Raw genomic sequence first — 26,900 nt, forward strand, 5'->3', positions numbered from 1 at the left:
TACAGGTGTATTATGCCTTTTGTTGTTGTAGTTGTTGAGATCTCCACCAGCTATAAAGTCTTAAAACTGACACTGACTGGGATCTAAATAGAGGATATGCTTCTATGAAGCCACTGTTCAAGGTCAACTGCTGATCTATAAGCACTTCCTGCTCGCAGCACCTTGAAGAGATGCCTGCAATTACTTACGACATTAGCAGCTGTGGAAAAACTGCACAAGGATTTAGTGCAGCCATTCACTTCTTGACCGCAATTCTTTGTTGAAGACCAGGGGCATGGCAACAAGGTAAGGGCAACCTTTGTTCTATTCCTTACAACTGCCTGATACAACCAGAGTTTCACCTATGTAGGAGGAAATGTGGAAGTCCACAGTAAAGAGAATGGATAAAAGTGTGTCCAAAACTCCCTTTTCCCCACAATAAACTGGCTAGAAAATCCCAGAATTAACATATCAAAATAAGACAATATAGCAATTTGTAGCTTTTCTATGTAATTGAGAAAAATTCCAAATAATTTAAAAAATGTAAATCATTTCCCATGTCAGTCTGTCTGTCAAACTCACAGTAGCTTTTGAACATCATTTTGAAAGGATGAAGCACTTAAGGACAAACAGTTCTTATAATTTTATGAAAACAGGCAGGTGGATGGAGAAGAGACACCCTATTTTTACCCCTTTAGAAACAGACTAATGAGATCATCCTTTCTCAGGTGTCAGAGACAGGAGGAAAAACAGACATCATTAATTCTGCTCCATATAGAAGTACTCATTTTTAAAAACCTTCCCATGTTTTGTTACCTTCTACTGATATAATTGCTATAACTGGGGATTGAATTGGAAGAATACGGCATGGGCCTTAAAAGAATCAGTGTCCCATCTAGACAATGCTTCCATTCTGTATAACAGATAAAATTGGATGACCAAACTCGATGTGAATATGACTAGTTTGCAGAGGCTGATGAGAGCAGACTTGAAGCCATAAGCTGACTTTGAACCATGAGATGACTCTCATTAATTCTAGGACTTCTTCTAACAGTTTTGCATTTACAGAAAAGTCTCTACTACTTGGTGTTTTACCCTTCTGCTTTCTATCGCTTAAGTGTGAATTAGATTGAATAGATTCATGATTTCTTTTTTTTTTTTTGTTCATTCATATGGTGTATGTCAAATATCTAGACTGTAATTGCTGTAGTCTTGAGGCTGTTTTATGTTGTGCTAGAGCGCAGTTCTTGCAAGTGAATGAGTAATACACAACCAGAAGGAAACTACAGTTTCTGACACTGTTAAGATTTTGTTCCTCCTGTTCCTTTAAGAAAATAGCAATTTGAGTTAAATACTTTGATGCTATTTGATTTTCAAACAATGATACTACAGCAAAATCATTATTTTAATTGGTAAATGGAAGTAGAGTGTCCTTATGAAGCAAATATGACTCCATTAAAATGTGTATTTGTTTTAAATTGGCGATAATTTTGTGCAAGGCTTCAGATTGTTTTAACAGCATAACTTATAGCTGAATAACCCATGCTGAAAAGTGCCCTTGAGATGTGAGATATTGTTCATCTGACGGTAAAATATTTAATGTAGTGATGAAGGTAAATGATGAGTAGGTCTAATGTATCTCTGTAACATATTTCTTTTGGAAACTTTTAGAGCACAAAGACCAGTAAATTTAGGGCAGTTCTCAACTGCAACCTCTTGATTTTGTGACTGCTTAGGTTCGGATACCACTAAACTCCCAACATCAAGTCTAACGTTTTTGTCAAGACTTCTTAATTTTCCAGTCTTGCACATTCTTTTATTTTTCAGGGAAGCAAAACAGTTTTTTACATGGTGAAGATAATGTTAGCTTTTTCTATTTTTATTATTTTATCTTGATATTTTTAATTAACCTCCTGCAATCATATGAGAAATGCTTCACTATAGTAGACAGAATGCACAACATTTTATTTCATCCTTTCTGCCTATTGGAAACTTGAATTCACTGCAGTAATGCCACCGAGGCAGCCACAAAAATTATTTCCTCCCAAAGTTGGAGAAGTGGCTTGCTATAAAGGACGGCTTTCTTACTGCAGTTTATGCAGTTAGAAGGCACTCATTATCATGAAAGGTTTCTATTTCCTACTCTGAACAGGGCTGAACGGGGGCTATTAGCAATTACTGGCAGAAAAAAATGCCCCTGCAGGCAGCTCTCCAGATATGCTCAGGTCTGAAGTGTTACTAGCTCCCTGCCAGGATGCCTGACCTCAGACTTCTTCCTTTCTTAAGAGCTGGCTGGACTAAGGAAGTCATTAACAATGCAAGATAATAACTTTATTCAATCACTACATTCTGAAAATTGTTCTATATTCATTTGTGCCAGTGGATGACACATTGTTTCTATTAACTATATTTTCAGACAAATTCATCTTTTTCATATAGGATTCCTATAGAGACACTGACACTCCAAATGGTGGAAGTTTTGGTGGAACAGAACCCAGTTATAAAAAAAAGGCGAGGGAGATAAGATGATTCCACCACTCCAAATCAAAATTGCATTATCTCTTTTTGGGTACCCTCAACATAAGGTACTGAACAGCATAGCAAATCTAGTAACAAAACAGTTTAGAAAGGAGGCACTGTGTAAGAGAGATGGGACTAATTAGGCAAGCAGCCATTGATCATTTCAAGGCTTTTGCAGGAACGGAAGAAAGTGGCTGACATCCAAACCCTACATTTCCTGGAATACAAAGAAAAAGGAGTATATATAAAATGATGAAGTTTGGATATAGCTTGAAAGATTGCCATGCGGTGAGTATGTTACAAAGTAGGGGGAGGGGAAGTGAACTTTTTTATTTTGTTTTGGTCAATAAATCATATTGTTATAAAATCTGTTATTTCTCCAGCTAAACAGCTCCTAAAGTGTGTAATACAGAGAAAATTCTGCTAGAAAATATTTTTGCTTCTGCTGGCAGTAAAAATACTTCTAAAAATACCATCTCCTTATAAAAAAGCCTACTATTGTTTTTTGGATATAACCCTCCAGAAATTGCCAAAATCCATTAAAAAGACAAGAGGTAAGAAAAATCAAATGAGGAACTCCTATAAAAAAAAGTATTAGTTTTACAAAATTTGTTTTGCTTATCCATGTTTTCCACAAATTTACCACAAATCCAAATATTTGTTCAATACTGTTGAATGCTAATATTGTTGCCATGATAATTACAGAACCTAACCTTTTTATACATTCTTTGAACAGAAATAGGCATCTATTCCATCTGATTTCATAAATTTACTAATCAGATATCTTTTTACAAGCATAAATATATATAAAAAGATAGTAGATCCATCTGTTACTTAGAATAAGGGAATGTCAGTTTAAAATTGAAAGCTGGAAAAAAAAAGGGAGAAGAATTTTTTTTTTCTGTGGAGTTTTTATACTTTTCAATGTGGAATCTACTGACATGCACTTTGAACTTTGTCTCAGCATATTTTAGGGGAGAAAAGTAATCCTAATGGAAAATGGAATGGCTCCATCTTTCAAAGTTTGTGCAAACATATTGTCTCCTCCAAGAGTTTTTCACCACGGCAGTGGAGTCTGTCTGAAATCAGTATGATTACACTGAAAACAGACCACTCATGTCCTTTTCATCATTAAGTCACTCCTTGTGAATCAGGTTTGTTTAGCAGGTCTTTCAATTCCCCTGGAAAAACATATTCCTAGGCAAGTTCCTTTTCCACTTAAACTGAGAGCACCATCCTATTTATCCTCTCCGGTACTATGAGATTGGAGCCCTTACTGAATAATTTCAGGCCTTAAAACAAATGGAACTCCCTAATTTTAAGTTTTGGACCATTTTGCTCATTCAGTTTAAACAAACTTTCCTCTGAGTCAGGAAGGAACATATGAAGGAAGAGACATGACTGAATCATAGATTAAGAATTTTGCAGATCCTGTCTGCCTGCTGTGATATAGCACTTATGTGTATTGGTTTTTGAGAGCCAGCTTAAATAAGGGAAATTCAATCACATTTTATGCATGTTTTACCCAACAGCTCAACCCACTTATGAGAGTAAAATTTTAGAGTAACTTATTGACTAAGTAAGTGGAGAAAAGGGGAAAATAAAGCAGCAAACTATCTAGAAAAGCATCATCCAGAAAAGAACAGGAAATGACTACAGGAAGTGGCATACTGTCATATAGTAAAATTGCCTGTATTGTGATATATTTAAATGCCACATAGTTAAATACATAGATTCATCAGAATTAAATACTTTATTACCTCACATTTTAGAATGAAAAGAGGATAAGATGCTTCTTATCCAAGAGTGCTTGTTTTTTTATTTTTTGGGAAGTGAAAGGTGAGTGCCCAATGATCCTGGAGATTGTGCGTGGGATTAGAAACGTGGCCACATGGAGAAGGAATAAATCTGGTGAGAGACATACTTTTCAAGGAAGACAGCCCACAATATTTTAATGTGGCTCGTTACACAAGCCACATATGAATATGAACTGAATATGAGCTGAAGCAATGAGTTAATTTTCCTGCTAATTTACTTTCTAAGCATGTGACCGTAAAATCAGTTAAGTGCAGGGTAGTTTGCCATTGACTTCAGCAGACTTTGGCTCAGGGTTTCAGCCTCAGGTTCATCCTGCCTGATATCAAATGTCTTCCTAAGACTATTAAACCAGGGAATACAGTTTTCCTTTTATAGCCAGAGGATACCTGCACATTACAGTCAGACTGTAGATGGGATGCATTACTCTCTGGAGTTGTTTCTGTTGACTCCAGGAAGTTAGGCTGAGCAAGCTCTTATTTGGATGCCTAAAGCTAAATAGATTGAAAGTGAGCCTAATTATATAGATGAAAAAACTATTCCTCTGATGATATATGATTTTAAAATTAGTGATATGCATTTATCTAAAGCAAAGTTTAAAAGTTTGTATTTACCATTTTACTGGTGGGTAAACTATCACTAATTTCAAGAGTAATTCCCAGTGCTTAGTATGACTAATACATAGTTATGTAGAAGCAATCTTTTCTATAATTTCCTGTGCATTAAGAAAAACATATACAATTATTAAAAGAGTACTTGTTGATTTAGTGCAGATAAAATATTTGTGATCAAACTGATCCCTTCTTTGGAAAACTGAGAAAATCTTCTTGAGATTCTTCCAAGTACCAGCTTAACCTCACCTTAAGCAGAAAAGAAACCACAGTACTTATAGCTCTGTCCTTATCTTCCATCTACTAGGTCTGTACTAAATTCATTAAAAAAGTTGTTTTCACAGAAATAAGGCACCTTAACTTTGGGCTAATTTTCAGGCTATATTAATTCTCAGACTGGTTTCATTTAAAAGAAATGATGTATGTTGTGCACTTCTCCCACAGTATGACTTAATCCTTGACCACTGGGAGGTCATTTTTTAAGGTCCAGAGATATCCATTTCTCCATATAGAAAGAAAGATGACAAGTGCAGGCACTGCAGAGCGACCTGAGCCTATTTTAGCAACCTTCAATAAAGATGACTTTTCTCTTTGAAAAAAAATATGCCCATATCAAAACCCTCTTGCTTATCTGCCTGGCTCACAGCACAAAACCCAGCTAGATTCAAACGAGACAAATCTACAAAGGCCAGGAAACTGTGGGCTATGAAAATATATTTTCTTATTAATCACATGTTTGACCAAAGCATGGTTTGTTTGACTTGTACTATAGAATCAAAGATTTTCCTCTGTGTATGAAACTCATTCTTAAGCTAGTAACTGGAGTCCTTGAGTGGAACTAGCATTATAGCAAGCATTATATCAATATTTTTCTATGTAGGAGGTCTCTCATGTTCCCTCCATTGCAGAATAAAATAAAATCCCTGCCCCTATCTAGGCTGAGCAACATTCAGGCCTACAAACAAGGACAGCGTGAAGTAAACGAGACAGATCAATTGAAAATTCTGTTAGTAGTAACCAGAGTGGCTCTGGGCTGAGACTGCTGCATTTGTAGATGACCAAGTAATTTTGGTTCCTATAAATTTAGAGAAAACCCCTTTCCATCTTTTCACCAAATATTACATAAATATGTGCTTTTTATGGAGACTATTCTTCTTAATCTTTGAGAGGGAAAATAGTTCATATCCTGAACCCAGCTGACTCTGAAGGATTTTATGCATTTGGTATTCACTGTACCAATATATCTTATTTTAAGAATGCAAGAATTGGGAAATTACCTTCTAGACTGAAAAAGGAAAGAAGTCAGAATTATAGCTGAACCTTAAGGTTGAGACTTAACATGGTGGCTCTAAATAATTGTGCTGTTCTTTCTTTCAAAATCCTATCTGTTAAGGAAAGCTTAGTCCTAAATGAATTAGGAAGAGTACAAGAATGTGCATGATTCAGTCTGTAAAGAACATTCTTGGTCTCAAATGTTCTAAATATTCCAGAAAAAAAAATACATTAATATGAGATTACGCATTATAGCTACTTAATCCTTAGAGAGTTATTTGCAGCTCATGACTTTGGAATGAATTTAGAAACAGCTCATATTAGACTGTATTGTTTCATTCCCCCTTAGTAAGAGTCTCTTCTCTTCTTACAATTACTAGGATTTATTTTCTTTGTTTAAAAATAGGACTTTTGTCTCACTTAAGTTCCAGCTATTTAATTCCTACTTCTAGTCAAAAATCCTCCCTGTCATATTACACCAGTCTCTTGGAGTCCCAGATGACCGACCTGTGATATCCCAGGAATGATTTTGACTTCAGAAGAAGAGACTATTTATTCTTACAAATACACTTTATATACTAGAATTTAACCTCTCAGAAATGTACAAAGCAAGGACAGACATTTTTCAAGGCACTAATCAGGCACAAGTTGCAAAAGTTTGAGATTCCTTGTTAGGTCTTCGCACTAGATCCAGGCTGTCCACAAAACTAAACTAAAATAAACTAAGCTAAAGATCATCTTTACAAATAGCCAGTGCTGTCAGAAAAGAAACTTTGAACTTGAACTGCTTTCAAACCTCTCTTTTAAAACAAGTATAGTATTATACTATTATTTCATCCATCCACTTATCCAAATGTATTGCTTTTTTTTTTCTTTTTCCTGAAGAAACATAGTGTTTGAAACAACAGTAAGATTTCAACAAGAATCAAAGTGATTCCTAATGAAATCCATTCTCACCTCTACAGATGAAAATAAAATCCTTTCTTGCAAGCATTGTTCTATAATAAGCTGCATATATAATCCAGCTGAGAGAACTGTTTGCTGTAATGTCAGTCAGATTAAAAAGTAAGAGTGCATATTGATTACAAAAGAATCTATAGCAGTGAAGGAAACCTCTTTTGACTATTTGTCAGGAAACAAAGTCCTCTATTATTGTCTTAGTGCTGAACTGACAGGACAATATATTGGGCTTTATTAATTGATATGGGGTTGTTGTTTTGTAACACCAAATCAAAAATTCTAATCTTTCCTTCCATATGAGAAAAGCATATCTTTATCATTGTAATATTTATTTCAAAATCTCAACCAATTTCAAAATAGTGGATTAATTTATAAGAAACACTGTATTGACTTTTAAGCTTGATTTTTTTTTTCATTGAAACTACAGAAAGCATTCTCTGTTTCATGTGATATTTTATTTCATGTGATTTGATGTATGTGATTGATTGTAGCCAATATAAGTCTTCTTTACTTTGGAACTACACTCAAACATTTTTTATTCTTTTTCTCTCCATGCTTTCAAGCATTCCTCAAGGGAGCAGCTTACAGACTATGGTATTGATGGTGTTCTTCATCTCTTTTATGAGAACTTAAACAGAAGCTAATATATATTGAAATTAAGCATACTATTGAAATTCAGAAAAGAGATAATTCCCAGGCAGCAGTATATATTTGCTCTTTTTTTTTTCTGATTTATCTTGCTTCTATGTTTTCTTTTGGATTTCTTCGTCATATGCCTAAAACTGGTTATCAGAGCAGGCTTGGCCAACAGATCTTCAAGTGTATTTACTTTAGGATTCCTCTGCAAGACCTCTGTGTTATTACTAAGATGAAACAAGTGTGTCTTAGGAGGAATAAATACCTCCCGATATCTTGATGCGAGCTCAGTGATGAAGATTCCGTGTGTTTTCAGCGTTTTAATCACAAAATACAAGGAGCTCGTTTTGCTCATCGGAGGCAGCAGAAGGGCTCCAGGCGTTATATCACCGTCTTCCCTCGAGGCCGCAGAGCTGCTCCGAGCTCATCCGATGCTGGCGAGGTGCGGAAGGCGGCGGAGCGGAGCGGGGCGGTGGGAGGCGCAGAGCCGGGACCGCGGGCAGCCAGCACGGTACGGCCCGGCCCGGCCGCGGCGGCCACCGCGCTCCTCGTCATCCACACGCCATCTAGCGACAAGAAAAGAAAAAAAAAGAAAAAAAAAAAGAAAAAAAAAAAAAAAAAAAAAGAACGAGAGCGAGAGAAAGGGGGCGGCTTCGCAAAGGAGCGGAAAGGACGGAGGGAGGAAAAGGCTCACATAGCCGTCCCAGCTCTTGGCTTTCTAAACGCGGGTAAGAGCCGTTTGGATATCGCAGCGAGCACTCCGGAGTAGCTCGCAGCGCGTGTTGAGAAGCCTCGCAACACTTCACTCCCAGGCATTTGATTTTTTTTTCTCCCCACCTTTCTCTCTTTCTTCCAGTAGGTCGTTCCCTTTCGCTGGAAAGGAGCTAGCACTTGAGAGCAATCCCCTTGATCGCTCACCTAAGCCATCTCCGCAGCCCCATCCCCACCCGAAACACCGCTAACTGTGCGCTGCGGGCGCAGGGGCTGCACGGCGCCATCCCCGCACCGACACACGGACACATGCACACGGACACGGACACATGCACACGGACACGCACATGGACACGGACACGCACATGGACGCGGACACGCGCCGGCGCTGCCGCCGCCCGCAGCCCCCTTTGTTCCGCGGGCGGAGCGCTGCCCTGCGCGCCCGCGCCGCTCCCCGCGCTCCGCCGGCGGCCGCCGCTGTGCTCCAGGGCCGCGGGCGGCGGCGGCGCGGACAGGGGCACGGGGATGGCCCGCCCGCCGCGGGGGAGGCCGCGGGGAGCCCCCCGCCCCCGGCCACGCCGCAGCCCCGCGGCAGCGGCCGCGCCTCACGGCGGCCCCGCGCCGCAGGATCCGCGCCGCGCAAGGACGCGCTCCGCCGAGTTGCCAGGCGCGATTACGTTGTTTTTTTTCCCCCCACCCACCCCTTGAACTTGTTGCTCGGCGCTCGGCGGTGGCGGAGGGGGTGGGGGTGGGGGAAAGCCTTATTATCGATGTCCCTTTGGATGCGATCAAGCTTTCTCAGGAGCAACTACTTGCCCGCCGTTCCCGGCGGGGCACGGAGATATAGCGGTAGAGCCTGTATTTCTAAAAAGTCTCTATGCAACTGAGCGCTCTCGCCATACTTTCCCAGGTAGGTGCCGCAGACCGGGCACGGCCGGAGGGATGCGAGAGCGGAGCCAGGGCGAGGGGCGCGGGGAAGGAGGCGGGAGGGGGGGGACCACCCGCGGCTGCTCGCCGAGCTGCACCGGGCCCCGTGTCGCCTCCCCGCGGCCCCCGCGGGCTCCGGGCAGCCCCTGCTCCCCTCGCTCTTCTGCTCCAGACTGCGCCTTTCGTCGCCCCCGAGGATGTCCTGCGTCCCCCGCATCCCACCCTCCGCGGGGGCCTCTGCTTCCCCCCTGTCCACCGCAGCGGGGCCCTGCTCGGTGCTATCCGCGCTCCTGATCGGCCGCTGTTCGCAGCCCCCGGCTCCCCACGCCGCGAGGGACTCGCCCCTCCGCCCGCCCCCCGCTCCGCTCGCTGCCTCCTCGCCTCTCTCCAGGCGCCCCCTCCCCTGCGCCCCTCTGCCCTTCAACGCATTTCCTGCAAGGAAAACTTGCCTTAAAGTTTAATGCCGCCGCCCGGAGCTCCTCCCCCTGCCCCGCCGGCTCCCCCGGCCTCAAACCTGGCTCGGGAGGAGCCCCCGGGGGGCAGCGATCAAGGTCAGGGAGCGGATTCGTCCCGCGGCTGCTCCAGGGCTGCGGCCGGGGGCGGGGGGCGGGCGGCGGCGGCCCTGCCTCGGCGAGCGGGCGGGCGGCGCCGGGCGGCCCCGCTGCAGCCCGCCCGGGAGGGCTCCGCCGCGGCCCGGCTCCGGCTCCGGCGGGCGGAGGAGGGGCGCGGGGCCAGGCTGCATCGCGCGTGGAGGAAAATCTCCTTCCAGGTGGCTGCGCGGATGCGCCAGGGCTGCTGCCAGCCGCGGGGGCGAGCGCTCGGGAGCGTCGCTTCCACCGAGGGGCCACGTACGGACCTCGCCTCCAGGGGATCCGGCTGCTGGGGAGCAGAAGGTGCTTTGAATATGTTGATTTCCCGGCGCCCTGATTTATTGCCCTGACTGGCTGATCAGCCCCTGGAAAGGATAGTCTCGGACGAGAAAGGGAAGGAAATAAGAAGGCAGCTCAGCTAATACGGAATCACAATAGCGTTCTGAAATTCTGTTGCCTCCAAAATGTGTGAGCATTTGTATTTTTCTTTTTTGTTTGTATTTTAGTGGCCATACCAGAAGTATCTCTAGACTGACTCACTCAGCTGTAGTAGCTGTTCAGGACCATGGCAGCAGGAGTGGCAGCATGGTTACCCTTTGCCAGGGCGGCCGCCATAGGATGGATGCCAGTGGCCACAGGTCCCATGCCAGCTGCGCCACGGCAGGAGAGGAAGCGAAGCCAGGACTCTCTGATTGTGCTGAATGTGAGTGGTATCCAGTTCCAGACATGGTTGGACACCTTAGAGCGCTACCCAGACACTCTGCTGGGCAGTTCAGAGCGGGACTTCTTCTACCACCCAGAGACCCAGCAGTACTTTTTTGACCGGGACCCTGACATTTTTCGCCACATTCTCAACTTCTACCGAACAGGGAAGCTTCATTACCCCCGCCAAGAGTGCATCTCTGCTTATGATGAGGAGCTGGCCTTCTTTGGCATCATCCCTGAGATCATTGGCGACTGCTGTTACGAGGAGTACAAGGATCGCCGACGTGAGAATGCTGAGCGCCTGCAGGATGACGCTGATCAGGATCATGCAGCTGAGAGCTCCCTGCCCTCAATGACAGCTCGGCAGAGGATGTGGCGGGCCTTTGAAAACCCACACACCAGTACACTGGCTCTGGTCTTCTACTATGTCACTGGTTTCTTCATTGCAGTCTCTGTTATTGCCAATGTGGTGGAGACAGTGCCCTGTGGGGTAAGCCCGGGCCGCATCAAGGAGCTGCCCTGTGGAGAACGCTACGCAGTGGCTTTCTTCTGTCTGGATACTGCCTGTGTCATGATCTTCACAGTTGAATATCTGTTACGCTTGCTGGCAGCCCCTAGTCGTTACAAGTTTGTGCGCAGTGTCATGAGCATCATTGACGTGGTTGCCATCATGCCGTATTACATTGGCCTGGTGATGACAGATAACGAGGATGTCAGTGGGGCTTTTGTGACACTGCGGGTCTTTCGTGTCTTCAGGATCTTTAAGTTTTCCCGCCACTCACAGGGGCTGCGCATCTTGGGTTACACCCTGAAAAGTTGTGCCTCGGAATTAGGCTTTCTCCTCTTCTCCCTCACCATGGCCATCATCATCTTCGCCACAGTCATGTACTATGCAGAGAAAGGTTCATCAGCCAGCAAGTTCACCAGCATCCCTGCTGCCTTCTGGTACACCATTGTCACCATGACAACTCTGGGGTAAGTACAGCTGGTATTTGGTTACAGCCAACATTTCAACAAGTGTGTTGCCAGGAATTGAAAATGTTCAATTTCAGAAATGTTAATAGAAAAAAAAAAAAAAAAGAGGGTAAGTTTCTCTTCTTCAACTTCATGAATACAAGTCAGCACTCCTTTTACATATGTGAATTTAAAGGGTTGATAAGGTTAAAACAGCCCAGATGCTCAAGAGGAGATAAATTAAAAATCCCAAGCAAATGTAATTCTTTTAAATATTTTTGGGTTCTTAGCTGTTTTCTCTGACAGTTTGTTTGGTTTGGATAATGAAATCAGAAGATATTCTAAATGTTTATGAGTTACTGGTGAATTTCTATTATTAGAAGAGTATACAATTTCTGAGAGGACTTGTTATAATATTGCTAAAGTAGTGATAATTATGAGAAAAAAATGCAATATTTTAATTTGACCATGCATAAAAATATGCGGACCTACCTTTTTGTTTGAATTGATGGATAGGGGGCTTCAGTATGGATTTTGGTACTATGAAGTGATTTATTTTCACAAAAGTACTTTAAAAAAGTCATAATCTTCACAGGAAAACAAAACAAAACAAACAATTACTTGTGTTATTTAAGACATTGAATAAACTATCTTTAATTTGTACAGAATTGTAACTTGGCCCCAGGTAAATAGAATGTGTCCAGCTATGCTTACTTATGACATGGTGTGGAAAAATGTTTGAGGAAGTGTGAGACACTTGTAGGACAGTTGAAGTAAATATCTGAAAACATAATTCTAATGACAACATAAATTCTTGCAGAGAATTAGGAGTTAAGAGATGCTATTTCTGGCACTAAACTCCAATAGATTTTAGTGTAAAGGTCTCTTACTGATACTAGAGTCACATTGGAGCAGTGGATTCATCAGGTTGTACCGTGTATTCATCTGTAATGCTAAGAGGGATTTAGAAAGGTTTGCTCATATGAGAAGACAATTTGTTGCCCTACTCTTCATTTTGGGCTTTATAGTTATCATCTTTGAAACTGAAAATTTGTTGATTCATTTTCCAGCTACTTAATAATTACATGTATTAATAAACAAAACTTTTCACTCTCATGAAGATCATCATTTTATTAGTCAAATGTTTTGCCAAATTTTATTGAAACTGTTGAGGTTTTTGAAACATATATAATTCTTAAACTTACCAAAATGAAAGTGTATTATGAAGCTATTATGAAAAACTTGATTTATTATGTGCAATCATGATTTAGCCAGGAAAACTGCATACAGAATATTGAACAAGATAAAGGGCCTGTATTATGCTACCATTTTTTAAAAAGGACTTTTATCTTCAGCATGATGTAACAAATGAAAATAAATATAGTACAGTGTAAATATTTTATAATACTTTATAAGGGCAAGTTATGCTAAGAAAGAATGACAAGAGCTTTGGGGATTTTAATCTGCTTTTTAGTTTGCTGGGGTTTTTTGGTTTTCACTTGCTTTTGGTAATGATAAACTAAAGAGACAAGTTAGCACAGAGACTAAGTTATGTATGATAACTAGTTCTACAGTCCTACACTTTCTGACACTATCTGATACTTTCACCACATATTTTTAATTTTTACTTGAACTGTAATGATTTAAGCAAGTTAAGTCATAAGATTTTCGATTCCCTCCTCTCCCCCCCCCCTTTTTAATAATATGCTTTTATTTATTTATTTATGAAAGATATTCTTTGGGTCAAGTCGAGTGCACTACTAGGGACTGTAGTGTTGGCAGTAGTTGTCCATGGTGCTGAACCCTCGTATTAACTAGTATAGCCACCTTACAATGGAATATGACACAGAGATGGTATTGATATGGTGTTGGTATGTTTATTCTTTCATTTTTTTTTAAAAAAAGAATATTATACCATAGTTACATGTTTTGAGGTATGTAAGTACAATTTCAAAAGTACAATTTCAAAAGTACTGATAGGATATGAATGTGAAAATCTTTTTGAATAGAGCCCCAAAACTATTTCCAAGTACGCAGACAGAAAATATTTAGGTACCCAGGGGAAGAAGAGAAGTTAAAAAGAATGAATTTGCTCAGTTTTGGAGATAGTTTGCACAAAGCAATTTTTGAGCAACTTTCACAGAGCTACAAAGTTTCAGCCTCACGAGTTCATGTATGATTTCATTCCAGATATTACAGATATCATAATTTACTGAGATTTTTCTGATCAATACACTGAATAGATGATATCCTTTTAATAATATTTTGATAACTGTGAACATATTATGCTTAAATGAATAAGAATAGTTTTACTTGAGTTAACATAATAAAACATTTGAACTCTCTTTAGTTGATGGAATCATTACAGAAAAAGAGAAGGAAGTTCCAAGGAACACCACCAAGGGCCAGTGAAAGCTGATTTCTGCTTCCTTCACTTCTGTGTCACATCCTCTTATCATTTGCTGTTGTGGAATTCCAGGGCTGTAGAACTGTTGTAAATTTATAACTTTAGTTTTTGTTGAACGAGGACTATACAACTGGGCTCTATATGAACAACTTTTTTTTCGTCTTTTTTTTTTTTTTTCTATTATGAACAAAGTTAGCTGAAATGCCTTATTTTTGAAAGGATAATAGCACACAGCAGGTTATTTGCACTATTATAAAAATACATGAAAACTAATAGTCTATGCTATGAATAATAGACTATTGGAATTTTTTGACTCTGGGTGTCATTCTCACATTTTTTAGATAGCAAGGGGATTGAGTAGTGACCTTTGCAATTTGGGGAGTTATTATCTTGGAAGCAGAGTTATATTTCTCAGTTCTGCATGATTGCTGAGCAATTAAAGCATCTTTAAAAAACATAGATTACATTTTTCTCTGTAGAGTGCCAGTGACTTCAAATATTGTTACATTTTAGCCTCCAAGGACATCCCAGCTATTAACTATTCCTGACTGCTCAATTCAAGTAATACATAACTGTACACAGAAATGTTATAAGAAAGAAATAGAATGAAAAAGAAAGAGAAGACTCCAGAACATTGGCATGTCCTCATCCAGAAAATGAGTTGTCTGATTTCAAATTTTGTATTGATATTTTTTCAGTATTAATTATATCAAAATCAAAAGTAAGATATAGAGAATGGGCAAGAGAATAAAATAGAAAGAGGTCACAAAGCAGTATGTGGAGACCCAAGATTACAACGAGGAGCAGAGAAGTTAGGGATATAAAAGCCAAGAAGCAGGGTAAGGTTAAACCTGCCAGGGAATAAAAAAGCTAAGGTTTATTGAATTGGGACTGACAGATTTACACGGGGGCCTATGAACGTCTAAAACCATAATGACACAGTTATGTCACTTTCTGCTGTCACCTCATAACGTGATAATCTAATAACTTTCCTTCTCCCTTGTCAGTAGCCAGCAAATGAGTTCAAGTAGCGGTAAAGTTTTGATGCTAATGTTTGTTCATAAATCAGGCAGAGCTCTACAGCAGCTTATATTTTATAAAGATATTGTGTCTTAAATAAGGAACACAGTGATCTTTTGTGACAAGTTCAAAAGAAAACACACTGCCATACTAAAACCTCTATATTTATGGGCTATACATTGTGTAGCTTTAGGTCATATAATACATGCGTAGATGAACATAATACCTTATGAAGGTAACATTAAGCAGAAGACTGTTTGCTTATTTGCTTTGGTTATATAAACTAGATATGTATCTTCCAAAAAATAGAAAACACCCATTCATTTTCATTATTTGTTCATGTAGCCCATAACGTAGAAGGAAACCCATTTAACAAGTATCAAATGCCCTCTGTTTATAATTAAACAGGTGACTGGCTGTGACAATAGAAAGTCTGAAATAGTGAACGGGGAATTAAGACAATAGACTTTATTCTCCTATACTTTCCATTCTCTCCTGTCATCACTACATCCCTAAGGATATTCCATCCTTTTTTCTTCTTCATTCTCCTTTCGAACCGCTACCTTCTGTAGTCCTCCTGCTTTGGAATTTGTCTGCTGGCTTGGGTCCTTTTCTCCCTTGTTCTGGACAAATGTCACATTAAGACTCTGATGGCTTTACTTCTCTTTGCCTCTTTGTTCCATATTCCTCATTCATCTTTCCTAGCTAGATCAAATTTTTCATTCATCATCATTGTCATTCAGTTGATCCGAACTTTTCTCAAAACTGTTTCTTTTCTGACCTTTGCTCAATAGACTTTTTTCCTTATGACTGTCATAAAAGTTCCACAGCATCACTTTCTTTTACCCAGATGCCATACACAGTAATTTGTTTTTCTTCTCTGACCATTATGAATGCCTCTAGTTTCTTGTGGTCTCTGCATGCTATTTTAGAGTCACCTATCTTTTCAGATCACTTTAAAAATGAGGAGTTAAATAAAATCTAACTAGAAAACAGAAACTTAGAAAACTTGATTTCATGAACAATTTAATTAATGCTTAAATATACTTTTGATGAATATCAGAATGTTACAAGAGTAAAGATAAACAGAATTGGAGTTTTTTTCTGTATTTTTGTTCACATATTGGTTCATACTTTTAGAACTGTTTCAAACAGCATTTTTCTATTTGTATAGCCCTGTATACAACCTAGTGAATATTTTATGTTTTGCTCTATTTTCTCTTCAAAACAGAGACTTTTCATCTGAATACTTAAAATAGGAAGGACAAAGTGTAATGTAACTATCTTCAGAGTTCATTACTAGATCTCCAGAGAGAATTTGATATATTGAAAAATAAGGATCATTTTGATGGCAGTGAAAAAAAAAAAAAACGTATTTTATTATTTAATAAAAATATACTCAAAATGCATTAGGCCATTGCTGGCTTGATTGAAAACAGGATCATTGTATTATCATTGAGTTCTCTGTACTGGGGACCAGAGAAAAAGAAAACTGTGAAGATATCTTAGAGGGAAAGAAGTTTACTTCACGCATTTTTGTTGAACATGAATTTTCTTACTGCAGAATGTGTATGAAGCTGATGCTTAATAAAAATATATTTTTACTTAGAATCTATTTGTTTCTTCGATGTAAATGGGTAGAATTTTGTCTTCCTGTAGTTGTTATGAATAATAATGAATAATAACAATGAGATTGGTGTGGACCAGAATGTAACATGCTTATTTAGTATAGTAGAACACAGGGGGAATAATTATGACTGGTACGTGATCTATAAATTATGACCTATCAATCACTCACCAGCTCCTCCGCCAGTGTTGTGATTATATTAAAAGATTGAATATAAGTTCAGTGATTGAATATAAGTTCAAACTGAGGGCTGAAAATCTGTACTTAACTTATGTCATTGTGCCTCAGACAAGAAGAAAAATCTGCAGTATTAAAGCTGTGTGAATCAAATAGTGTATTCAAAACAGTTCTAGTTTGAAAAAAAAAAATCTGGAAAAGGAACTCTATTCCTGAACAGAGAAACTTATAAATGCTGTGGAAATAAAATGTTTCTCCAAGATAAGCTGGTAACATTTTACAGCTTCAGGATAACAACCTCTCAGAAAAGAGGTCTGAAACAAATTCTAATAAGCTACTGCTATAACTTGTTTTTTACTCCACTGTAATCCATGGGATGACATATTTTAAATAATGGTAAAGTGAGAATAAGAGAATCTGTTTTATTAGGATTAAATTGATACACTGTTTAAAAAAGAGCATATAAATTACAAATTAAAAAAATTACATTCAGACTTTCCATATTTCATCAGTTACTTAACAATGGAGCTGACAGATGATGGGAAAGATTCTGTATATTTCTGTACCTACCATTTATTGAGCAGTAGGTGGAAGCATAATTTTTTTATGTAAGGCACAGTCTTTAAAACATTTTTTTTTCCTGAATTGGCTTTTGGAGAGTAGAGAAAAGGTTTTCAGATTCACAGACAGGACTTTAAAATGATAGCCTTGTGCTACATTTCCCTGGAACAGCAATTGCTACCATGCTTGGACTTTTACCCCTACTACAGCTTGTATACTACCTTTATTTATTAAGGTTTTGTTTGTTTGTTTGTTCTGTTTTTGTTGTTTTTATTAAGAATGATTCCCTGTTAAAAAGTCAATGGATACAAGTGGATGTATTTTTTGGCAAGAGAAAATCCGTTTGCTCCAGAGTACACAAAGTGATTTACATTATTGCCTCACAATAGATTTAAATAAATCTGAATTGATGTGAAATGCAAAATAACACCTTTAACTGGAGTTTCTGATGTGCAACAGATGTGTATATTCCATAGAAAAATGCTGAATAGATATATTTGTGCTTGTATCTGGTGTATGAAAGCTTAAATGTAAAAAAAAATGCAAGCATGAGCACCTATTAAAATTGTGTGACCAATATACAAGTCCTAAAATATTTTAGCTTCGATAAAAAGAACTTCCAACAAAATTCAGCCTTATTATAATTCAAGCAAGACTGTACTCTTCTCACAGCAGCATAGACACACTTTATGCATTAGTAGAAGGCCAATCTTAATGTCCTGAGTGAACAGTACAGCAATTCCTACCACAAGTTCAGATTCTAGCAGTTAAGTTTGCATTTACAAAAGTTGACAAAACTTTAAAAGACTGCTGTTGTGTAAATATTAAAGATACAGTGTCACTTTTCATGTGAGTAATGATATTCCTCGTGTATTTAGAAAAACTTTCCTTTTTTACATTCCTCTGCAGATTTTTGTTCCCTGCTTGCCTGCAGATCAGCATCCTGAAGATGCAAGCTTTTGAAGCTGCTGTGCAAATGTTTTTAAATTGGTCTTGATCCCACATTGATATAGAAAATAGGAGATTGCATTAAAAACTACAAAAAAAGGGCAAACATCCAAATTTCTACTTTTAAAATATTAAGGAGTGTAACATTTGTATTATTTCAGTGATTTTTCAGTTTCCAATATGTTACTGCTTCTTCATTCTGACTGGCTTACCAGCCAAGTCAGGTCACACAGAAACAGAGATCTCCTGAGTTTATTAGTTTATAGGAGTTGAATATGGCAAGAAAGATTTTTAAAGACATTTAGCTACCTAGAGATGCAGATAGTCAGGTAGCTTACGTACTACTCAGTAGGGGCTGAGGTGCTTAGAAACACAAAGACAGCACTCAAAAGCAAGTAAGCTGAGAAATATAACTGCTCGCCTTAGAAAGCATGGCCCTGTGTACACAAGAATAACCGCTAAGCTAAATAGAGAACCATTCAGAGACTCTGAGTTATGTCCTGTTTCTATCAAAATCAAATTGTCCTTAAAGATGTGTAGGTCTTATGAAAATTCAGTATGCCCTGTGTTCACATAAGACTGAAGAAGGAGATACAGACTGCTGTGTATGGCATTCTTAGGAAAGAGTACTATATAATTCAAACATCAAAAAAAAAAGTTAGGGGAGGATATAATTGTGAAAGAAACGTGAAGGATCAGGGGAAAATGTATTCTTTGGTATTCATTTTCTGTTCCTCTGTTCTTGAAACTAACAGTCCAGTATGAAAAGATATGGAAGAAAAGTGAGCTGCTAAATGCAGATATTCTTAAAACAGTGAAAATGTTTTCTGGGAACCAGATACATGATTACAAAATAATATCAGATAAAGGAGTTGATTTCTCAAATAAACAATTTTTTTTTCTGACTTTGATATATCTCATATTTGGGTTGTATACAGTCCATTCGGTAAGATGCTGGTAAGATGCACTCAGTAAGAGGAGGTAAATTCTGAGACTCAGTTTTGACTGCTGCAAATTTATCCCCTGCTCTGATGTTCTAGCAAGTATTTTTAGGTTGTCTTTACTTGCATCTTTTATGTATATGGTCAAATCTTTCATGTATATGGTCTGAAGATTATGCAAAATGTTTGAGGAGGAGTCTGTCTGCTTTTGTGGTAGTGTGATCTTTATAAGCCCTGTCTTTAGCTCTGATAATTGCATTTTGCCTTCTTCAGTGTTTCTAAATGAAACCTTCTTACACGTTACCTTGATTTTTCATGATTCTTTGTTAAAAGTTATTTTCTTGAAGTAAGCATCTTGTTTCACAAGGTCTTTGAGAAGGTGCTGTAACTTGTGAATTGGCTTTTAATTAGATGATCTCTAGCTCAACTTTATACTACCACTTGCAGTAAAGCCACAAATCAAAAACTAACATGCAAAGCAGAATGTACTAAGAAAATTTGCATATTTTTTCAATATGTAATCTAAAATAAGATTATTTGAACATTAAAACAAAAATATTATAAAAACTGTTTTTAAGTAACAACTTTGACTTTTTGATTGTTGGAGACTCAGTTTCCTTAGAGACATAGTTCTTCTCTTGGTGTGATAGACAACATAAACTTCTAGGAATTTATTTAATCAGACTAAATACTTTAGTAAATTAAAATAAAGTAAGTATATTGCACTATACTTTTAAATAACCTTGGATGTAAAATGATGGTATAATTTGTAAAGGTACTAATAATATTATCTAATATTATAATATACTGCAATGACTTTATTAATGATTACTTTGAAACAAATTATTTTGAAACACAAAACTTTTTCCTTAATTCAAAATGCACATTTAGAAACTTGTTTTTCTTATTTTATTGGCAGATTTCAAAAATATTTTGACTGATATATGTGAAACAGTCTTTCAAGTTATCACTTGCTAGCTTGGCAATTCAGGCGTTCTTTGTAAGTGGCTGAGAGTCAGGCTGCCAGGTTGTCAAGGACATAATGTAACATTATGTAATAGCTAGGATCCTGAAAGTGTCAGCATCCTAACTCACTTGCCTTCATTTAGTAAGATGAGCCAAAATACTTTTCCGTATGAGAACATGTGCAATGTGACAAGGGTCCTTAACTTTTTCTGGTTGCTGTTGATATTCCCCTTTTTTAACTAAAAAGAGGAATTTTACTACTGTGATAGAGGCTTTACTTTTAGTTTTTGCAACTTTCATCTCTTCCACTTGCAGCTAGTTAACAATTTCCTGTCCATCCTTATCAGCTATGGACAGCAACTACTGCTCTGTGCAGGGTTACTTAGGAACAAAATTGATGCTCTTTGACATGGTGGATTACAGTTGCAACATGCTGGTCCCCATATTCTCTACCTTCCCACAAAGAAGTGAAGATGCTTTCCAAATCTGAGTGAGAATTTTTTGTTTTAGCATATCTAATCAAGAGATAGCAAAAATTGCAGTTTAAGAATTATGACCTTTCTACTGAAAGTATACTAATACTCCCCAAAATGTTTTATTAACTCTTTTTAACTTTTTAAATTTACAGCTTCTTAATTTACATATCTAAGTATTTTAGATTGCTAAAATAACTGACAATTTTTAGTTTTTCTAAGCTTTTTGTTGGTTTAGTTTATTGATTTACTTGTTTATATCAGTTTACCAAATCCAATGAGAGACATGAATATCAAGGACTAGGGACCAGCAGAACTAGGCAAACGCCTGAGGAGAGCTAGAAAAGAAAAAGATGTTTCTAATATCTGATTTGTAAAAGGCATTTTTGGTGTTCTAGTGTTTATTTGATATATGCTTATTTGTATAAAATGTAAGTTTAAATGCTTCCATTGTAAAATCTACTGTGATAAAGAATTTAGTTGCCATCAAATTTAGTTGCCACTTTGTTTTGTTTCTGCGTTCTGATAACAAATTTAAAAGATACAAACTGAAGCTTCTCTATGGACAGGTGCCTTAGAACAAACCTTTTCTTGAATTTCTATCATGATTTGATGAAATAAGTGAGTATTTTTTATTTTCCAAGCAAAATGGAAAATAAAGTTCTTATCTAATTTGCATGTAAACATAATAATTGACCTGGATGTTAACTTGTGTCAAAAGGCACCGAGTTTAGAGGTAAAGATTATGAATAAAGTTCCTTGCTAAAAATGTGTAATCTGTGAGGTGTATGCTATGCCTGCAGACTATGTGCTATTTCTGGTAATTTTTGTCCTTTGGAATTATCCCTTTACCCTATATGTATTCAGATCGTTAAGGAAATGGTAACCATTGAAAAACTGCATTAAGGAACATGTTGCCGTTGATTTATTCAGCATCCAGTTTATTTCCTTTTGAGTTCCAGACTTCTGAAATTTACATCATTCATGGGAACGGCAATGTGCAGCAATGTGCATGGGTAAGAAAACAAAAACCTAGTAGCAGAAGATAGAGTTAGGAACTAGCTTTGTCTCAGGTCTCTGAGACCAGACAAGAAAGAGTGTCTGAAAGTAAGCTGCACAAATTGAGAGCAAACAAATCCAAATCCAATAGAAAGCTTTTCCTAAACAAGCCTTAATTACAGTCTCTAAATGGTCCCTTTTCAATTCCATAGGTTTGTGTGCAAGGACAAAGCAACAGAATTTATAGACCATACCTTAGGTATGGGGGCTTTTAAAGAAGACAATCAGGACATACAACTCTTTTAAAGGAGACAAGTAGGACATCGTTTTTATAAAGGAGACAATCAGGACATACCATAGAAAAGAATTATTATATAAGAATCTGGAGGTGGAACTCAACCTTGTTTCTCTGCCAGTTGCTTACTCCCATCTCTGGGAGGTATTTATAGACCCTCACTTACTCTTCCAAAAGTTAAATACTTCTGAGCAAGTCATCCTTGTCTCACTTAAGAGGCAATGAAGAGAAGCAGGCATCTGGAGGTGTTCATTTCTCTCCGCTGAGTACAAAGGAAGTTTATTATCAGCACAGACTTCAATATTTAAATTCCAGATGAACTGGATAAGATAAATCTCAACCTCAGCATCTAGCCAGCCTAATCTAGTTACTTTGCTAGAGGTTGTATAACTCTGAAAGGCACTTAACATATTCCTCATATTCCTCTCAAAGATCATGGCAGAATACATCCTTGGGATTTGATGAAAAATTCTCCTTTATCCAAAAAGTAGTGTGTCTGCTTCATTTCTTCTTTACCCAAAAAAAAAAAAAAAAGTGTCTGCTTCATTTAAACTCAAATATTCTTGTTTTGCATTTGCCCCAAAGCCACTTGTTTTGCCATTTTTTGGCCTTTCTCAAACAAGAACAACAAAAAAAATCTCAATTTGGAAAAAAATAATAAGGAGCTTTCCTGTTTTAAAATAAGCATCCAGAAAATGGAAAAAAAAATCCATCAATATTTTCTACAAGAAAGAAATTGTTCTCCAAATAGCAATAGTTTTCAAGTAATATATGGGGAGCTTGAATACAATAGCTTTCAAGAGAAGTAAACTATTCCTGTTCTTCTGAATGAGATGTCCAAAGACTGATTCATATGCTGAACTTGTTAACCATTTTGTCACTATCCATTTTTAAAGTGCCTCCAAACCTATGCTTGTCCCATAAAGGTAACCTGTCAAGCATGTTCCCACTTGCCATAACTCTAAGTGTCTTTCAAAAGGTGACAAATCTCTAGATTGCAGTTTTATGTTGCCAATGCACACCTCTGAAGCAGACTGGAAATTTGGGAGGCATACTGAAATAAAATGAGTTTCAGTATGGGCACTCTCTTTATTGCGATTTCATTTTCTTATTTAATTCAATTAAAAAATTTACAATTCTAATTTTACTTAAAGTTATCTCCAGATTGGAGCTGCAGAATCTTAAGGGTCATCAGAGAGTTTTCTGATCAAGACTCCTTCAGAGGATGTGTCTTGTTCATTTTCCTTCTGAACTTTGTCCACTTTTTTGCAAATTATTCTAAAACCTCTGGTGAGGAAATTTTGTAATTTGGTATGAAATCCTGTTATTGACAGTGACTTGGTTTTACTGATTTAATTTGTCTCCATGTTCTGATTTTTTTTCTCAAATTTGCTGGCCAATACAGTTCTGTACCAATGTGAAACAAACACATTTCCTTCAATATGTTTTACCTTTGTTGTAAGATTTGATCAAATTATGATCCCTTATGCCTTAAATGGTATATTAACATTTTTTTTCGTGAAAGAGAAATTTCAGGTAATATGATATATATTTTTTAAATTATCATGATCTCTGGACTTTTTAAATGTCTTTATTAACTTCTGTTGTATGTGTGTCTTATCTGGGCAGCTTTATCATAATTTCCAGATAAGTTCTAAATCAAGAGTACTATCCTTTGTCACTACAGAAATTTTGTTTCCTCTTTGAGTAGGATTTGAGAACACTAATTTTGATTTATTTAAAAAACAAAATGCTCCTCCCATCTGCTGACACAGCGAACGCTTTTTACAAACTTGAGGACGGATGGTGCTAAGAGGTAATATAGGCTCTTTCTTAAGCTATTTGTCTAATTCTAAATTGTCCATGGAAAAAGTTTCCATAAAAGAAATGAAACATTGATTTTTTTTTGATTTGAACTACTTTGGGATTTCACTTCAAGGCAATTTTGATTTTTCACCCATATGTGGAATAGTTTTTCTTTTTTAAGAAACAGTGACAGGGGAGAAAAATTTCATCTTATGATGAAAAATTATTTTAGGAAGCATTTATACTCCATCTTTTTTATTGACAAAAAATCAATTAGAAATAAAAATGGCAAAAATTTGTAAAAAAATCTGTAAAAAGTACTGCCAGCAGTGGATGTTCTTTACAGTATCAAAAGGTCAGAGGTTCAAGAGTCTCAAAAATGTGCAAATAGGAAAACAGCTGCTTTAAACTCACAGTTATTTCTACATCTCTATTTTGTTCAGTTATTTATATAATCAAAGGTCATAATCTACAAGGTGCTAAGAACTTATCTGAGCTTCAAAACACTTAAACTTAATAAACATTTCAATGGAAGATGAATAAATGCTACAGCACTGGAGGGTGCTAGATGCCTTGCAGGATTTAGTGCTATTCACTTGATCCAAAGCCCATTGAAATCAATTAAAGATTTGGATTTGACCTGGGAGGACTTTACATCAAGCTTCTGTATGAACATCTCTAGTAGCATATTGACTAGGACAACAGTTATTTATTTTCATTGTCTCAGACTCTAAGGCTTTAAACCGAACTTCATGAAATGTTGTCAATACAGCAGAGAAGTCTGTAAAACATGCATTGCTATACAGAGACATAGTGTAAAAAGCAAAGATAGTGTTCTATTTGTTGAAGCATAGTTTCACCATCAGTAAAATAATAAGATAACAGATTCCAACTTCTGACAGACTGATTCTGTCTGCAGATTACTGAGAGGGGACTCATTAGGGGCAGCAAATAGTATAGCATCTCCTCTGCTAATACAGAGATTGAGTCACACATCCTTCCCTGAGAACTTTACCAAAACTGGTTGTAATTAGCACTAGAGAAGGAGATTCATTCAGACTCCCTTACAGATAAAATGGGAAGAAGCTTGCATATTTTGCCCTTAGCTTGTCAAAGTCTTGTTAACTCACCAAAGCTTTCAGGCAACCTTAAAAGGATATCATACCTTAATAGCGTCAGAGAACATGACAGGCAGAGCCTGATGTAACTAATTTTGGCCTAGTATAAAAGTACTATTTAGTCTATAAAGATTTCATCTGTTGGTTGATCTGTTTACTCAGATAGTCAGGAAAAAAAATATGCCATGTAATACATCCATTATCATGCTAGTATAGAGGACTTTAAAATTGATAATTCTGCCTATATTTTGCATTTGTTCTGGTCAGCTGTATTAGGATAATGGATACTCCATAGCCTGTTCCAGTGTTTAACCAAGCTTACAGTGTAAAGTGTTTTCTTATTTTCAGATATAAGACAGTTGTGCTTATTGCTTCTTGTTCTTTCTCTGGGCACCGTTAAGAATCTTCATCCATCTTATTTCCAACCCTCAGTCAGACACACTGGTAAGATCCTACTGGAGGCTTATGTTCTCTAATCTAAACAATCTCTTACAGCTTCTCTGATGCTTCAAGCCCTTCATTGCCCTTTCATTAACTTGTCCCTGTAGATTTGTGCCCTCTTGTCCTGGAGAGCTGGATGCAACACACCAGATGTGGCCCTCTCCAGCGCTGAGGAGAGGGCAAGGCTCTCCTCTCTCAACTCATAGGCAACACTGCTCTTTATACAAGTTAAGATACCTTCCTTAAGGGTAAGGGGTCTTTGCTGCGTTATACTGAACTTGCTATCCACTGGGATGCCCAGGTCCTTTTCTGCAAAGGTGCTTTCTAGTTGGTTGGCCAATGTTGGTGCAGGAGGCTATTCCTCCCCAGGTGAAGGAAGTGCCTCCACTTAACATAAAGATGCTTCTATCTGCCCATAGATAAAGATCTGCCCATCTTTCTCTGGGCTGTCAAGGCCCCTGTGAATAGCAATACAACTATCTAGTGTATCAGCCACTCCTTTCACTTTTGTAGCATTTGCAAACTTGCTGAGGGTGCTCTCTGTCCTCTTGTTCAGGTGATTGATGAAAATGTTAAACAATTTCGTTCTCAGTATTGACCCTTGAGGAGCACCAACTGTCTTCCATCTGGACTTTTTGCCACTGATCACAACCCTCTTGAGCCTGGCTGTTCAGTGACCAGTTTTGACTTGTTCGCTTGTACCCACCATGAGTACAAGTCAAAACACAGGAAGTTCCATCTCCATGTGAAGAAGAACTTCTTTCCTATGAGGGTGACAGAGCACTGGAACAAGTTGCCCAGAGAGGTTGTGGAGTCTCCTTCTCTGGAGATCTTCCAAACCTGCCTGAATGCCACCCTGTGCCACGTGCTCTAGGTGCCCCTGCTGAAACAAGGGGATTGGACGAGATGATTTCTAGAGGTGCCTTCCAACCTTAACCATTATGTGATTCTTTGTCTGTTTATCTAGCCTATACTTCACCAGCTTGTCTATGAAAGTGTCATGGGACAGAGAAGTCAAAGACTTACTAAAATAAAAGGTAATCAGCAACCAATGCTCATACCCTGAGGCAGTCATCTCCTTCAGTAAGATTTTCAAGGCAGTGAAACAGGATTGTCCTTTTATATTCTGTGATAACTACACTTGATCTCTTTCTTGTCCTTCATGTATCTGGAAATGGTGTCCAGAATGAGCTGCTCCATCAACTTCCTAGGGTTACTAGGTGAGGCTGACCAGTTATCTTTCTTGCTTTCTTGAAGTTAGGAGTTGCATTTCCAGTCCTCAGGAACCTCTCCTAATGACCTTTCACAGATAATAATGACCTCACAATGACATCAGCTGGGTCTCTCATCTCTTGCAGGTGCATCCCATCAGGTTCTATAATTTCTACAGGAATTTGAGATGGGAGGTAAAGCCTACAAGAGCCAATGGAAAAACTTTTAT

At 38.2% G+C, this 26,900-nt stretch overlaps 1 protein-coding gene and 1 long non-coding RNA gene across 4 annotated transcripts in view; one reads left to right on the plus strand and one right to left on the minus strand.

Annotated features, from left to right (window-relative positions):
- Positions 1-31: 31 nt before the first annotated feature.
- LOC148596311 (uncharacterized) lies at positions 32-8,185 on the minus strand. Its single transcript, XR_015913303.1, has 2 exons — positions 8,059-8,185; positions 32-341 (listed from the first exon to the last, which is right to left on the minus strand). It is a non-coding gene; the product is annotated as an uncharacterized LOC148596311 (long non-coding RNA).
- Positions 8,186-8,471: 286 nt separating this feature from the next.
- Positions 8,472-26,900, plus strand: part of KCND2 (potassium voltage-gated channel subfamily D member 2) — a 257,736-nt gene continuing 239,307 nt past the window's right edge. Inside the window, exons 1-2 of one of the 3 annotated variants that reach the window (XM_088523860.1) lie at positions 8,472-8,521; positions 10,528-11,701. In XM_088523860.1, the coding sequence (XP_088379986.1) occupies positions 10,587-11,701 (1,115 nt within the window). In that variant the 5' untranslated portion in view covers positions 8,472-8,521; positions 10,528-10,586. Of the gene's footprint in view, positions 8,522-9,150; positions 9,415-10,253; positions 11,702-26,900 lie in introns of those variants that run through there. The other 2 variants (XM_010228716.2, XM_088523848.1) reach the window with 2 other exon arrangements.

The sequence above is a fragment of the Tinamus guttatus genome, unplaced genomic scaffold (genome assembly GCF_059628265.1).
Source record: "Tinamus guttatus ecotype Peru unplaced genomic scaffold, ASM5962826v1 Tinamus_guttatus_pri_ptg000018l, whole genome shotgun sequence".
NCBI lineage: Eukaryota > Metazoa > Chordata > Aves > Tinamiformes > Tinamidae > Tinamus > Tinamus guttatus.